The following is a 16002-nucleotide window of genomic DNA, read 5'->3' as shown; positions in this document are numbered from 1 at the left end:
TCTGAAAGGCAGTACAGCTTTAAGTTTAAAAACAAGGGTTTGTGTTTTTTTATTTATTTATATTATATATAATTTTTTTATGTACTGTATAACTGTTTCTACTGTTTATTTGACTGTCATTACAGTAAGGCTCTATTTACCTAAAGTAATTGGTGTCTCTTGGTTATCGCAACTTAGACCACCTTAAAATTGTCATCATTGTCAGTGACAATATTTAACATGGTTATAAATAATCTACAAACCCCTGTTAAAGTTGTAGGATTTGTGATGTAAAAAATATGAAAACAAGATTAGACAGACCTCTTGAATAAATCCCCAATCCCAGCAGATGCTGCCACCACTATGCTTCACCGTGGGAATGGTGTTCTTGAGGTGATAAGCTGTCTTATTTTTGCTCCAAACATGTGTTTTACGATTATGGAATTATGCCTAAAACAGTTCTACCTTGGTCTCATCAGACCATAACACATTTTGTCACCTGTTTTGGGAAATTTTAGGCAAGATTTGATGATTTTTTTTTTTTACGAGAAAGTGCTTTAATCTAGCCACCCAACCATCGCCAAGACACGTGAAGATTATGAGAGATCGCTGTCACATGCAGAGAGTGACCGATACTTGCCATGTATTCCTTCAGCTCCTTTAATGTTGCCATAAGTCTCTTGGCAGCTTCAATGATAATTTTTCGCCTTGTCATTTCATCAATTTTGGAGGGACGTCCTGTTCTTGGTAATGTCACTGCAGGGTTCCATTTTCTCCACTTGTTGATGATGGTGTTCCAGGGTACATCTAATGTTTTAGAAATTCATTTGTACCCCTGTCCTGATTGATAACTTTCAACAATGAGAGCCCATATATCCTTTGTAAGCTCTTTGCAGACCATAATTTTTGCAGTCATATGAAACCCGGAAATTTTTTTTTTCATCAGAGGCGTGTAGACTTTTTTTTATTTTCACTGTATATCAGTCAAGCCCCAGTGTGTAGTATTATATTTGGCTGTTTGAGGATGTGGTGTGGTATAAAATCTGTGCTCTTTCCTCTAGAGATGTGAAGCCTGATAACATCCTGCTAACAGCAGATGGACATGTGCGACTGGGGGACTTTGGGTCATGTTTGAGACTGCAGGATGATGGCTTGGTGAGGTCACAATGCTTTATCCAGGAAACACTCCAGGCACAAGTTGTCATAACCCATCATCTGGCCAGATGTGTTCTTTCTTTTGAGTATTTGCAGTTGATGTAACCAGACTTAATAAATATGAATGAGTAAAGGGGAGACCTGTGTGTGCGCAGGTTCACTCTTCGCTGGCTGTCGGTACTCCAGACTACCTGTCTCCAGAGATCCTGCGAGCAGTAGAAGGGGGAGGAGGCTATGGTATAGAGTGTGACTGGTGGGCTCTTGGTGTGTGTGCATATGAGATGCTACTGGGGACCACACCCTTCTATGCAGAGTCACTATCTGAAACCTATGCAAAAATAATCCACTTTGAGGTAAATGGAGAGAGACATAGAGATTGAGAGATATCAATGTACTGCAAGTCCTCATTCATCAGTAGTAGAAGAGAACTGGAAATTGAGTATTATCTTGGCTTATGCATTTATTTGTGTCTCTACAGGATTATTTTGAGTTCCCTGCATCTGCCGTGGACATTTCTGAGGAGGCACGCACCCTGATCACAGGTTTGCTTTGTGACCGGAATGAAAGGCTGGGTGCAAATGGCTCTGCAGATTTCCGGAGTCATCTGTTCTTCAGTGGACTTGAGTGGAGTGCCTTGCATCAGTTACCTGCTCCCTATCAGCCTGAAGTATCCAATGCTACAGACACCTCCAACTTCGACGTGCTGGATGACTGCCTTAGTGAAACAGTACATAAGTATCCATTGTATTTTATGGTGTTTTATTGTCCAACTATGGTTAACGAGCTAGATATAAATCACTGGGATCTTAGGATCGTGCCTGTGTGTGTCCACATGTTTTGTAGGAGACTCTAACTGACGTAATGGACAGAGCACCTACAGGAATTCATCTAGCATTTGTCGGATACTCTTATACAGCTACCAGGTGATCATTCTCAATAATAATAATACTAGTTGGATTCATTATTGATGATGAATTAATTATATTGTTTTCTTGATTATTCTTTTGTCAAGTTTTTGTTACACTACCATTCAAAAGTTTGGGGTCACCCAGACAATTTTGTGTTTTCCATGAAAAGTCACACTTTTATTTACCACCATAAGTTGTAAAATGAATAGAAAATATAGTCAAGACATTTTTCTGGCCATTTTGAGCATTTAATCGACCCCACAAATGTGATGCTCCAGAAACTCAATCTGCTCAAAGGAAGGTCAGTTTTATAGCTTCTCTAAAGAGCTAAACTGTTTTCAGCTGTGCTAACATGATTGTACAAGGGTTTTCTAATCATCCATTAGCCTTCTGAGGCAATGAGCAAACACATTGTACCATTAGAACACTGGAGTGATAGTTGCTGGAAATGGGCCTCTATACACCTATGGAGATATTGCACCAAAACCCAGACATTTGCAGCTAGAATAGTCATTTACCACATTAGCAATGTATAGAGTGGATTTCTGATTAGTTTAAAGTGATCTTCATTGAAAAGAACAGTGCTTTTCTTTCAAAAATAAGGAAATTTCAAAGTGACCCCAAACTTTTGAACGGTAGTGTACATTACCTGGTTCCCAAGAGAAGCGGGGACCGTTCTGATTCACAAGCAACTGATGATGATTCTAATAAACAATAAAAGAACAATTACAGTTTCCCCACATTGCTGCTGCCTTCGTCTACAGGGGCATTGTGCGTCTTTTATTCCTTCATTCTTCTTTTCCAGAGAAACAGGAGCTGTGGACCGCAGCCAAGACATCATGATGGAGATTGACCAGCAGCCAGTTCTAGAGTCTCTGTACCTGCAAGAGAAACTGGTATAAGAAAACCTCAACAATGACCTGAATTTCATATTCCATTATCATTTTACCAGGAACGTATTGTCTCTCAAACCTAGTAATACTAAAAAGGTATATTAAGATAAAAGTAGGCTATAGATCACCTGTTGATTCTAACTAGCACTTCATCCTGTAGGGTAGGTTGTGGGTAGCATGTAGCACCAGGGTCGCAGGTTTGATCCTGAGTTCAGGTTACTGTCTGTGTGAAGTCTCATGTTTTCCCCATGCCCACGTGGGTTTCCTCTGGGTTCTCCGGTTTCCTCCCAACTCCCAAAAACATGCAGGAATGTGGATTGGCTCTTCCAAATTGTCCATAGGCATGAATGCATGTGTGAATAGAGACATACGATGCCCTAGTGACCCATCCAGGATGTATTCCCACTTTACACCCAATGTTCCCGGGATAGGCTCCAGACACACCCTGATAAAGCAGTTACTAAAATTCAGTGAATTAATCAATGAATGGATGGATAAATGACTTCTCCATCCTGTTGAGGCATTCTCTGGAGGGAAGGTGTGCATTTATGCTTTGCATAATACACCATGTCTTTATTTCAGTCTCCTCGAATCATATGAATCTGTAATTCTTCTTTAATAAGACTGAGATATCAGACCTAGACCAAATAATCCTTTTTGTAACAATTGTAACAAACTCTGCTCGAGTTGTCACCAAATTAATGTCATTGGTTCATAAAAATACGCATTCATAAATAACATCAAATGCTTATATTTATTCGAGTGCTGTTAATGAGGTGAAAAGAAGTGGATAGAGAGCCTGCAGGCCAGAGTCTTTCAGCCCAAACGCTGCGGAAGTGGCATAACCAAAACGCACCCCAACCAATGTGCTTCAGTCCATTAAATAATACAAAAAAAACCCTCTGATCATTATCAAAGTCCCCCCAAAAAATAGTAATCCACAGCACAAGTCCAAGAACAGGGCAAGACAGTCTTTCAAAAAAAACTCCCACAAGCAAAAAATGGGGAAAAAGTCTTGATCTCACCTCCTTGGAACACCTGAGTTCGCAATATTCCAACATCGGGCATGATGAGTAAAAGATGATCCACAGTTCTTTCGGCGATCAGCAAAACGATAAATTAATCGGGAATTTTAAGAGATCAGGAGAATATCGGGAAGTGCAGTACTGGCACCATCTACCCCCGTCCATTCATTCTTTTTCTACATCCCATTTAAAAAGTAAACATGACTCTAAAGGGGCACAGCCATAGGACAGAGACAGAGAAGGTGAATGACCGTGAGGAACCATATCGTCTCCCTAGGCTCATACTGGCCCTGAATCAGTGATTTATGCCCATGATAATCAAGATAGAGAATTAGAGAGGAGGTAGAGGACTCCGTAATAATACCTGGCCAAGCTTTTCATAATAAATTACATATTAAGTTAGATATATCTCCTTAAATTATAAACTTTTTAAATAACATTATCTTAAATAATCTCGCATGTCCTGCTATAAATAATAATGTTTGTTTCATTAGACTAGCAGGAACATATTACATGGCTGATGCTACACAGTGAGTGTCTACAAACCCCTCACTGGTGATTTATGTAAAATTAAGGCATTGTATTGCCCGTGATACCACCTCTGGACAACACAGACTTTTATGGTGTTTTACAGTAGATGACATCAGTGAGTGTATCTGTGAATCTTTCAGAACCAAGTGTGGCAGCTCAGGGAGCATCATGAGATATCAACACAGACAGATTTTCCCTTGGCCCTTGAACACAGTACTGTAGAGCCTTCAACCACATCAGATACAGAACAGAGCGGCGCCCAAATCCAGGAGCTGCAGAGGTGACCTGCCTGTCCCACTACCTTGCTTTGCATTTATCTGTCTGCTCCTCATCTGCCCTACTTTTCCCCCTAACCCACTGACTTACAAACCACTCTGCCTTTCCTGGCCCACTGAACTATTTGTCTCCAAGGCTGAAAATACATATGAGCACACTTGTGGGCCTTAACAGGTGCTTGAATACTTTTATCAAGCCTAACACAAGAGTGCTAAAGCAAGACCATATCCAAGTGTGGGCCTTGAAATGGGTCTTTTATCCTCCTACCTCTCCTACCTACCCAGTTTCCAATCCATTTACCGTATACCACCTATTCCAGTTAGCTGTTATTTATTCCACTTTACTTCCTAACTGATGACCTTGTTCTCTCAGGCAACTGAGGGAGGCTGAGGAGAGAAACAATGACCTGAAACAAGAAGTAGAGACCCTGCGTGACGAGATCCATAGACTCAAGGTCCAGCAGGACAAAGGCAAGAAGCAAAGCCATAAGCTTACACAAACTGAGGCATGTTACACAATTTTAAGAAACTGGTTATATGGTTTAGTTATCATTTGAGCATGTTAAGAATAAGAATGAAGGATCGAGAGTACCATCATAATGTTAGGCCATTTCACACGGGCTGTGTAAAAAAAAAAAGTTATAAAAATTCAACTGCAGTAAAATAAAAAAAAAAGGCATTCTCTAACCGTACATGATTTTAAAACAAAGCTACGGTGCCTTCCATGATTATTGGCACCCCTTGTAAAGATTAATAAAAAGGGGTTAGAAAAAAATCCACCTTTCGGTGAAGTTGCGTCATCTCACACTGAAAAAATGAGAAAAATCCAACCTTTAACTGGAATAAATTTATTCAGAGAAAAACAAACCCCTTATCAAGAAATATTTATTTTCAACGAAAACACGTGCCACTATTATTGGTACCCCTGGAAATTATAGTAAACGCCAATGTAACTGAAGCATGTTTAACTGAAGCCCCATGTAGTTTAAAATCCTTCATATGGCCCTTTTCCACTACCCTTTTTCAGCTCACTTCAGCTCGCTTCAGCTCACTTCAGCCCAACACGGCTCGCGTTTCGACTACCAAAGAACAGCACGACTCAGCTCGCTTCAGCCCTGCTTAGCCCCTAAAACTCGCACCGTTTTGGAGTGGGGCTGAAGCGAGTCAAACCGAGCCGAGTGAGGCTGGGGGCGTGAGCAGACACTCCCCTGTGCACTGATTGGTGAGGAGGAGTGTCCTCACATGCCCACACACGCCCCGCGAGCACGCTGGGATCTGTAAACACCGTAAACCCGGAAGAAGAAGAATTACGAATTACGAGAATTTCTGAAGCCTTATGCGCCTCGCCTCATCTATGCGCTCTTGCCAGTATCTGTTGGCGTTGTCGGTGACAACAAGCCACAGAACCAAGACCAGCAACACTAACGACTCCATGTCCTCCATGTTTATTGTTTACTATCCGGGTCGTGAGACTACCGCTTAAAAGCTCACTGATGTCACTGTTTGCGCTGCTTAACGACATCACGTGACGTCCACCCACTTTCGCTAACTCCACCCAATGTGTCCACCCACTTCCAGCCAGCACGGTTCAGCGCGGTTGTAGTCGAAATGCAACTCCAACAGCCCCGCTCAGCTCGACTCAGCCCAACTCAGCACGGCACGGCTCGGCTCAGCCGCGTTTGTAGTGGAAAAGCGGCATTAGAGTGCGCATACTTATTACAGTGTCATTGACCATGTTCAGTAACAGCAGAATCTCGCCATGTGTCAACCCAAGCATGAACCAGAACTTGATTAAATCATGTAAATGAGCCATATTACCCAGTTTATTCTCCGCACACCTCATTCAAACCATAATTTTAAACTCATGTTTGAATCCGTCACGTTAAAACATGAAAAGTTTCATGTTTTAACAATATAAATGATCACGTTATAACGTGATGCCAAATTATCACGTTATAACTTGAAACGTTTCTTATAATAACATGAAAATATATTGTTATAACATGAAAAATATATTGTTATAACAAACTTTTCATGTTATGTGATACTGATTTAGTTTTTTTCTTTTGTCTGGTGTGGCAGTAATGTGCTTCTGTAAGAACCTGTATGGAATGGAAATGCTGAAAAATTTGGAAGCCAAATGTTGACTCTTTTTGTTTAGTCTGTGCAGCTGTAATGATTAAAAAAAAAAAGACCAGTGAGCATTCAGCCATCTTTAACTTCAACTCATGTGAGTTAAAGATGGCTGTCAACTTATTGTGTTTGTGTCACTGCATGGGGCGCTTCATAATAAATACATAAACAATAAAACAAAACGAATGACTCAAAGAACCCATATGGGATGGAAACGCTGAATAATTTAGAAAGCTGAATGTTGGGTGTTTTTTGTTTAGCATATGACTGCCAGTGTCTCATACTGATCTATTGCAGAGCCCATGAAATTGACTGTACTTCTATCAAATAACAATAACAGTGGCCACTTCCTGTGTCTCTCTCTAAACAGTCGAAGCTTGTTTTTAATCTGTGATGCAACAGATGGTTCTTTTTAAAAAGGTTTTTTTTTAATGAATACCATTGCACAACGAATGAAACTTTCCTTCTGGGTATAAAGGTCTCGAGTCAGACATTGTTGAGTTTAATTACACCTAGTTAAATTATAACTTGAAACCTACCCTTTTATGCTCAAAATAGTTGCTGAATGGTATTGGACGGACATAAAACAACTCATCCGCACAAGCCCAGTGGAGCTCGTTGTTATGCTGTGAATGTTTATATTTAATCCTTTACTCAGAGAACAGTTATAAATGTGTCATCCAGGAATAGGCCCCTGCGAGTTCTACACCAGCACGCGCCAATCAAAGAGTGTGTACAGCCATTCCTCACCAGGCCTTGTGATTAGAAAGCAGAGCGCTGAACCACCTCTCACTGCCTCCTGCTTTCACAACAACAAGCCATTCATGAAGAAACAAACCCTACAGTATCTTCTTATGCTTTTCATATGTGGAGCGAGCACCAAGCTCTCACTGTCAATGACGCATGCCACCGCACAGTAAAGCATGACCTTTCTCCTGTTGTGTGGCTTAGTGGCCTGCGAATTCCTCTCTAAAGTGTACTACATAGTCAAGAGAGAAGGGGACGTGTATATACATATGTGTGTGTGTGTTTCTGTTTTCCACGGAACTGCACTAATAGCTCTTTTTCATCTGACCGCAGAATTGTGTGTGTGCCCATCGCCTGTCTTTCTGCCTGCGTGCTGTGTGGAGCCTTTCAGGGATGTAAGCCTGCCTCTTAGCTTCCTTTCTCTGCTTCTGTGTGATTGGAGCAGTACCATCTATTTGAAATACAGTATTCAATAACTTGAATGACTAGCTCCTCTTGGAAGACTGAATATACAGTGGTGCTTGAAAGTTTGTGAACCCTTTAGAATTTTCTATATTTCTGCATAAATATGACCTAAAACATCATCGGATTTTCACACAAGTCCTAAAAGTAGAGAAGGAGAACCCAGTTAAACAAATGAGACAAAAATATTATACTTGGTCATTTATTTATTGAAGAAAATGATCCAATATTACATATCTGTGAGTGGCAAAAGTATGTGAACCTTTGCTTTCAGTATATGGTGTGACCCCCTTGTGCAGCGATAACTGCAACTAAACGTTTCCGGTAGCTGTTGATCAGTCCTGCACACCGGCTTGGAGGAATTTTAGCCCGTTCCTCCATACAGAACAGCTTCAACTCTGGGATGTTGGTGGGTTTCCTCACATGAACTACTCACTTCAGGTCCTTCCACAACATTTCGATTGGATTAAGGTCAGGACTTTGACTTGGCCATTCCAAAACATTAACTTTATTCATCTTTAACCATTCTTTGGTAGAACGACTTGTGTGCTTAGGGCCGTTGTCTTGCTGCATGACCCACCTTCTCTTGAGATTCAGTTCATGGACAGATGTCCTGACATTTTCCTTTAGAATTCGCTGGTATAATTCAGAATTCATTGTTCCATCAATGATGGCAAGCCATCCTGGCCCAGATGCAGCAAAATAGGCCCAAACCATGATACTACCACCACCATGTTTCACAGATGGGATAAGGTTCTTATGCTGGAATGCAGTGTTTTCCTTTCTCCAACCATAACGCTTCTCATTTAAACCAAAAAGTTTGATTTTGGTCTCATCCGTCCACAAAACATTTGTCCAATAGCCTTCTGGCTTGTCCACATGATTTTTAGCAGACTGTAGACAAGCAGCAATGTTCTTTTTGGAGAGCAGTGGCTTTCTCCTTGCAGCCCTGCCATGCACACCATTGTTGTTCAGTGTTTTCCTGATGGTGGACTCATGAACATTAACATTAGCCAATGTGAGAGAGGCCTTCAGTTGCTTAGAAGTTACCCTGGGGTCCTTTGTGACCTCGCCGACTATTACACGCCTTGCTCTTGGAGTGATCTTTGTTGGTCGCCCACTCCTGGGGAGGGTAACAATGGTCTTGAGTTTCCTCCATTTGTACACAGTCTGTCTGTCTGTGGATTGGTGGAGTCCAAGCTCTTTAAAGATGGCTTTGTAATGTTTTCCAGCCTGATGAGCATCAGTAACACTTTTTCTGAGGTCCTCAGAAATCTCCTTTGTTCGTGCCATGATACACTTCCACAAACATGTGTTGTGAAGATCAGACTTTGATAGATCCTTGTTCTTTAAATAAAACAGGGTGCTCACTCACACCTGATTGTCATCCCATTGACTGAAAACACCTGACTCTAATTTCACCTTCAAATTAACTGCTCATCCTAGAGGTTCACATACTTTTGCCACTCACAGATATGTAATATTGGATCATTTTCCTCAATAAATAAATGACCAAGTATAATATTTTTGTCTCATTTGTTTAACTGGGTTCTCTTTATCTACCTTTAGGACTTGTGTGAAAATCCGATGATGTTTTAGGTCATATTTATGCAGAAATATAGAAAATTCTAAAGGGTTCACAAACTTTCAAGCACCACTGTAACTCAGTCTGTGGTGTCATGAAATAAATTAAATAGGATGTCATGGCCAAAATGCCAATTATTAGCGGCTAACTTTCAGTCACAGAACTTGTGTGCTAAGGTAGTCAGCTAGCTAACTTTTTGATGAACAGAATCAAAGTTGTTTGGCTAATAATAAATAAATGACTGAGAAAATGACAACGCCAATCAAGACTTTGATGCTAGTTTCTTGCAACAAAAGCAAGCTAATTTAATAGCAGGTAATTAGCTGGCTACTTCTGTGCTAATTATACAGTACATATAGCACAGTTGTAGAGCAGCAGTGAGCAATGTAAACAATAAACACAAATCGACAACTGAGTTTACTAATCCAAAATTCATTGAGTTCCCAATTTTGATATTCTAACGTTCCAGGTTTTTGTCTCTTGTGCCTTTCTGTAATAGGTGGGTTGCATCCAACTTCATATCCGCCTCATTAGATATGCAAGACATGAAGTGGTGGTCAGCTAAGCTCACTGTTCACAAAGCGTTACTATCACTGGGGTGCCTTGCTAGTCGTTAAAATGCCCTACGGTTGCGTTGTTTTGCGCTGTTCAAATTGATCAAACCGTGAAACTGATAAAAGTTTCTTCCGGGTTCCCCGTGAAGTGATAAAGGGTGAACGAGCAAAGGATTTTACCAAAAGACAAGAAGGTGGCTCTTGAACCTTTCTCTGAGATGGAAGAACGCTTGAGTTTGCAGTGATCACTTTGTGAAAGGTTTGTAAATTCCTCTGATTTATTTCGTTTTGATTCGCAAATCACTTTTCTCACCATTTTGTGATGTTTGGAAGTTCAGGAGATGCTTAAGTCCTCAGATGTGTTTTTGTTTACTGTTTGACCATGGTCACCATATTGTAAACTAACACGTATGTTTTCACTTTATTTATCAGGATGTCCTAGCGATCTTTACAAGGATGATGATGTAGATTGGGCTCCTACACTGAACTAGATAGATAAGTTAAACGAGACGATCCACATAAACACAAAAGCAGAGCTCATGAGTTAACAGCATGGAACTGCTTCTCCGGCCATGCAGTTACAGTGAGCCATGATAACCTCTCTGTCCTGTTTCACCAATACCCAGGTCTTTAAAGGGGTTTCTGTGCATCTTTGTGAATGGTTTACCTGGAAGAGAAGAGCAGGGAGGATTGAGAATTGAGCGGATGTGATTTGTTTACATCCGATACTAAAACTTGTAGCATCCTAGCAAGCATCGCAAAGATGCATACAAAAAGCCCAAAAATGCCGACTTACCCAGGCAAAACCAATACAGGATTTATCTTGTAGTGTCTTGTTCCCCAGATCTTTAACCCAGCCACATATAAAAAATAGTACACCTCCATGCTCCTCCAGTTTGTCCGTGTAGAACGATGTCTGCAGCACCAGGTAGTTTGACATGTTGAGGAACTCCAACGAAGGGATAATTTTCCAACTCGTAGGAAAAATCCTTCTTTGATAACGTGCAAGGACCTATCCCATTGCAAAGAGCAACTTTCTGAAGGTATCTTGACCATGCACTGGCCTCTAAACTGCAAAAATAGTCGGAAACGGTTTCACTAGCTCTTTGAAAAACGGCAGCCAAATTGGTTTATCTGACCACCACTTCATTCACTGGAAGTAAACTCGCAAGCAAAAGTCACATGACTGAATACAACCTATAGTGCAGTGCAGGGATTCTCAAATATTCTTCAGCCAAAGACCCTTTTAACACTCCTTTAAAATACAATCCACAGACTTCCTCAGTACAGATTTATGTGAACATTTTTAAAATCATATACAATCTTCTTTTTCAGTTTATTAGAACCATAGAATGTTATATTCCTGAACTTTCCACTAACAGAAGCCATTATGTCCAAGTTGACATTATAGGCCTACTTGTTTTTGACTTATGAGTTTTGGAATAAACCCATTTTATTCAAGTGACCAATCAAAAAGGGCTAACAACTACGAAAGCTTAATAATAGTCTAAATATAATAACTTTTTGATAATGGTGGGTTGTGATTCTCATTGCTGTAACTAAATTTCAAAATCACCGTCAAACCCCCCGTCTATGCGTCACTATCACTGCCTTGGCCACACTTTGGCAATCACTGGTTTGTACACTATAGGTAACAGCATAGACAAACAAGCACAGTGGATGAGGACACAGGGTGTTTCCAATACATACGGATGCATCTTCATAGATACTGATATTTTTATGAGGGGAAGAATATAAAGATGTTGCTAGGACATTTTTAATAGTTTCTTTTTTTATATTAAAGAAATTATTTTAATTACAAAATCAGTGATACTTTTAATCTGTGAATTCATTATAAAAGACTTTGAAAAAGAGAACAAAGCAAGGACTAACCCTGAAGCCATTACCTCTCTGTTACCCAATTTTGCTTCGCAATACCGTACTCGTCTACTTCTCATGCCTGAACTGGTGACCTGATGTTTGCAGAACTCAGCAGTGCCCCCTGCCTGCCATTACCCACTAGTGAGGCCTCTTCTGCGCCACCTGCTGCTCTTCCACAGGGTAAGTGAGTGTAGTAACATCTTCCAGAACATCTAAAGTTTTCCTTCACACACTGACCACTGATAGCTATAGTCTAGGACCTGGCTTAGACAGAGGTGGACAAAGTACCCAACTTCATTACTTAAGTCAAAGTACAGATCCCACTGGTCAAATGTTACTCCGATACAAGTGAAAGTTGTCCAGTCAAATTTTTACTCAAGTTAAAGTACTGAAGTACTTGCTTTTAAAAATACTTAAGTATTAAAAGTACATTTTCTGTCAATGCATCGTTGTATTATTGCACCAACGCTTACAAACCCTGATGGCGTTACCAAAAACAGAAATGTGAATTCACAAAATGAACGCATGCTGTGCCATCATGGTGGTTTAATGTTAAGCTAGCTAGTCAGTGAAACTCCACCTGACATGCTAGCAAATGCTTTTCAAACTCGAAATCATATTGGGTAGCTAACGCTACTAGAAAAGAAAGATTTCTACATTCTGTTTATTTGGCAAGATTATGCTAAATCATATTTCTGAAAGGACTTCAGATAAGTTACTGTTATTCATGTTAGCATAACTCCATGTTTGCATGCTAACTAACAGTGTCCAAGTTAACTAGCTATGTGTAAACGTTAGCCGTGGACAAGGCGATGGCAACTTGGCGGGCAAATCCATAGAAAGTCATTTGACTAACCAGACTGTATAGCTATTGCAACATTATCGCTCACTCTAAAAGCACAGACAACTTCATTGCAAGCTTTCTCTTGGAATAAAACGTTTACAGACCTCAATATGCTTCCACAGGTTGGACGGCGAGTTTTTGTAGGCTGTGGAGTGCTCCATTTTAAGCAAACAAAGCAAACATTTAAAATGAAATGAATCTTTAATGCTTTCAGAAAACTGAAACATGAGTTCTAGGTATGGCCATGGGTGCGTGCGTTTCCCAAAAGAACTGCTTCCTTCCATTCTGCCATCAGCTGATCGTGTTAAATAATGCTGCTGAGAAATCATTGAACTTGATTTTATACAGTCTATGGACGTGATGTGACCCTAGTGATTACTGATAGACTGTCTCAGTGTCATCTGGGGAAAAAAACCAATCATGTTTTAGAAAAGAAAAGAAAAAAACATCCACTTTCAAAGCTGCTTCATAGCAACGAGTAACAAGGACCTTGATAGAAATGTAGTGGAGTGAAAAGTACGAGATTTGTCTTTCAAATGTAGTGAAGTTAAAATCATAAGTTTCCAAAAAAAATACTCAAGTAAAGTACAGATACTCAAAGTGTACTTAAGTACAGTACTCAGGTAAATGTACTTTGTCACTGTCCACCTCTGGGCTTAGACATGTATGCCCATAATTTAGGAGAGGATAACTCAACTGTTATAGGCTAATTTGACCCCAAGGAATAACTTGGGATGTGTGCCAAAATCGCTATACGGGGCGAACAGCATGAAAATTACCAATCCAAGATGGCCGCTGGTATTATGGTATTATTATTGTGTTACTATTCATGTTCCTGACCCTGGTTTATGTGACACATAAACAGTAATAATGTGATGTTAAAAGTTGTATTGTTGGCTGTTAAACATTTAGGCTCTCAAGATATTGCTGCCTACTAAAGTAATAAGTTTTTTGTTTTGTATTTTTCACTTTAAGTTATTCCATTGATCATACCGTAATAGTATGATTGAAAATACAATTTCTTTATGTTAATCAAATGCTTGCTTTCTTATACTCTCCTAAATTATGTGTATAGGTCTCCCAATTTCATGTTTGAGGTAGGGTTATTCTATTTTTCTCATGTTTTCTGTGAAACTGCAATTTTGGCCAGTTTTTGGTGGGTTTATTTATTTATTTATTTATTTTTACCTTGCCCTTGACTTTAGTTTGTTCCCTTTTCCTTCAATCATGAAAATGATGTCACTAATGGATTCCCCATACCCAAAACCCCATAAAATGAGGTATTGCACATACTTCTGTGGTGAGTGGTTCAAAAATTGATATTTTCAATATGGCTACCGGCAACCATCTTGGATTGGTAATTTTTGGCCTGTTCACCCTGGATAGCGATTTTGGCACACATCCCAAGTTGTTCCTTGGGTTCAAATCATCCTATAACAGTTGAATTATCGTCTCCTAAATTATGTGCATACATATCTAACCCAGGTCCTCTAGTACTAGTCATAATATTAGATTTGAGAGCTTAAAGCTAATATCAATCAGTATCTTAAACAGAGAAACTTTGGGTGGAGCAATGTATTATATCACAAGGTCTCATTGATTGCATAATAAGAAAGATGTGTGGACAACCTACTGTACTACACACTGGCATAGGGAAGGGGCGTGCGTGGCAGACACAGCATGCATAAGATGTAATTATCATGCTGCTGGACCACCAACATTAGTGAAAATAAATAAATGTACAAGAACCCACAGATAATATGTATCAGTGACATTCTTGGCAATATAGTTTTGGCCCTGTATGATCACCTGACACGACTGTCACTGATAGGCTGCATGAATCTACAATCTGGGCTGAAAGGAAATCTGTCCCAGCCTCACTTCTTTATCCGTTCTGTGTATTTTTCTTATGACCATTTGTGGTGCTGTTGTGCTTCGTTCTACAAAAAAAATTCAAAATAACCTATTTTAAGACTGACGTGGACACCAAAAGTGAAATATTATATTGATTGATTATATTGGCTAGAATCTTGAATCTTGAAGTGTTCATCTTTAAAAGAGAAAACCACTGACAAGCATCTTGATGCCTCTCTCTGACTCAGGTGCGCTGGCCACGGGTGAAGACTGAGTCGTACCTGCTGGTGTGTGCAGAAAGCAGAGAACTCCAGATGTGGGAGCGCTACTGCAGATCCAAGTTCTCCTGAATGCTGCTGTGTGAAGAGCTGATGTCGGGTTCTCTGTGTGGGTCCAGCGTGATTGTCTGACAGCTGGTCAGATTGTCTCAGACAGCTTGTATAGTCCAGCCTCTAAAACTCTTCACACCTTCCTCTAAGCCGCACTGCTGAGATCCACCCTGTCATTAACACCATTCAGGAGTACTGTGTGTGTAACTGAGGTTCATTCTGTACCAAATAGCGAGCTTAATTTGTTAATGTTTACTTTACAGGCCTCATTTATTTTCATTGATTTCGGTTTCCTGCAGGATGACACTTGATTGCACTTAATGAAAAATGCGTTTATGGTCTTTCAGTTTGTATGATACTCCTTTTTATACACACTTAAGCTTTTGTAATGTCATTTAAACAAATCCCATCTGATATATCAAAGTGTTTGTGTGTGTCAGACACGAACACTAACACACTCACATTAGCTTAGGTACAGACAAAAGAACAAGAGGAGAGGACATAGTGAAAGACCATCCAATTCCAGATGTGCTGGTAAAATGCACTGAAAAGATTTTATTACCTTTTGTACAAAGAAAGTAGTAAATCTATTGCACATTTAAAAGCTATAAATGTTAGCGAAGTATTACCTATTTATTACAGGACTACTAAATTTTATTTTCTAGAAAATACCTGTGTGAACAATTGCTGTTTATGGTGTGGCAAAGACAGTATCGTATCTTTAAGGTGTTATTAATGAATAACAAAGTTTTTTTTTTTTTAAATCAAGAAATAAAAACTGTGTGCATCCAAGATAATTTAATTTCACATTCACTTTGTTAATTGCATGGTTGTAATGCACTGTTTT

The 16002-nt window shown here is 39.8% G+C and overlaps 1 protein-coding gene across 3 annotated transcripts in view; it reads left to right on the top strand.

Annotated features, from left to right (window-relative positions):
* LOC132873712 (myotonin-protein kinase) overlaps positions 1 to 15939 on the top strand; it is a 31805-nt gene extending 15866 nt beyond the window's left edge. For 2 of the 3 annotated variants that reach the window (XM_060909492.1, XM_060909494.1), the window contains exons 6-15: positions 1041 to 1134; positions 1290 to 1487; positions 1613 to 1861; positions 1978 to 2057; positions 2848 to 2938; positions 4632 to 4771; positions 5140 to 5237; positions 7980 to 8041; positions 12234 to 12308; positions 15075 to 15939. In XM_060909492.1, the coding sequence (XP_060765475.1) occupies positions 1041 to 1134; positions 1290 to 1487; positions 1613 to 1861; positions 1978 to 2057; positions 2848 to 2938; positions 4632 to 4771; positions 5140 to 5237; positions 7980 to 8041; positions 12234 to 12308; positions 15075 to 15176 (1189 nt within the window). In that variant the 3' untranslated portion in view covers positions 15177 to 15939. The remainder of the gene's footprint in view (positions 1 to 1040; positions 1135 to 1289; positions 1488 to 1612; positions 1862 to 1977; positions 2058 to 2847; positions 2939 to 4631; positions 4772 to 5139; positions 5238 to 7979; positions 8042 to 12233; positions 12309 to 15074) is intronic. The other variant, XM_060909493.1, reaches the window with a different exon arrangement.
* Positions 15940 to 16002: the final 63 nt, after the last annotated feature.

This window comes from Neoarius graeffei, chromosome 25 (assembly GCF_027579695.1).
Source record: "Neoarius graeffei isolate fNeoGra1 chromosome 25, fNeoGra1.pri, whole genome shotgun sequence".
NCBI lineage: Eukaryota > Metazoa > Chordata > Actinopteri > Siluriformes > Ariidae > Neoarius > Neoarius graeffei.
This window is presented reverse-complemented; position numbering and strand designations above follow the sequence as displayed.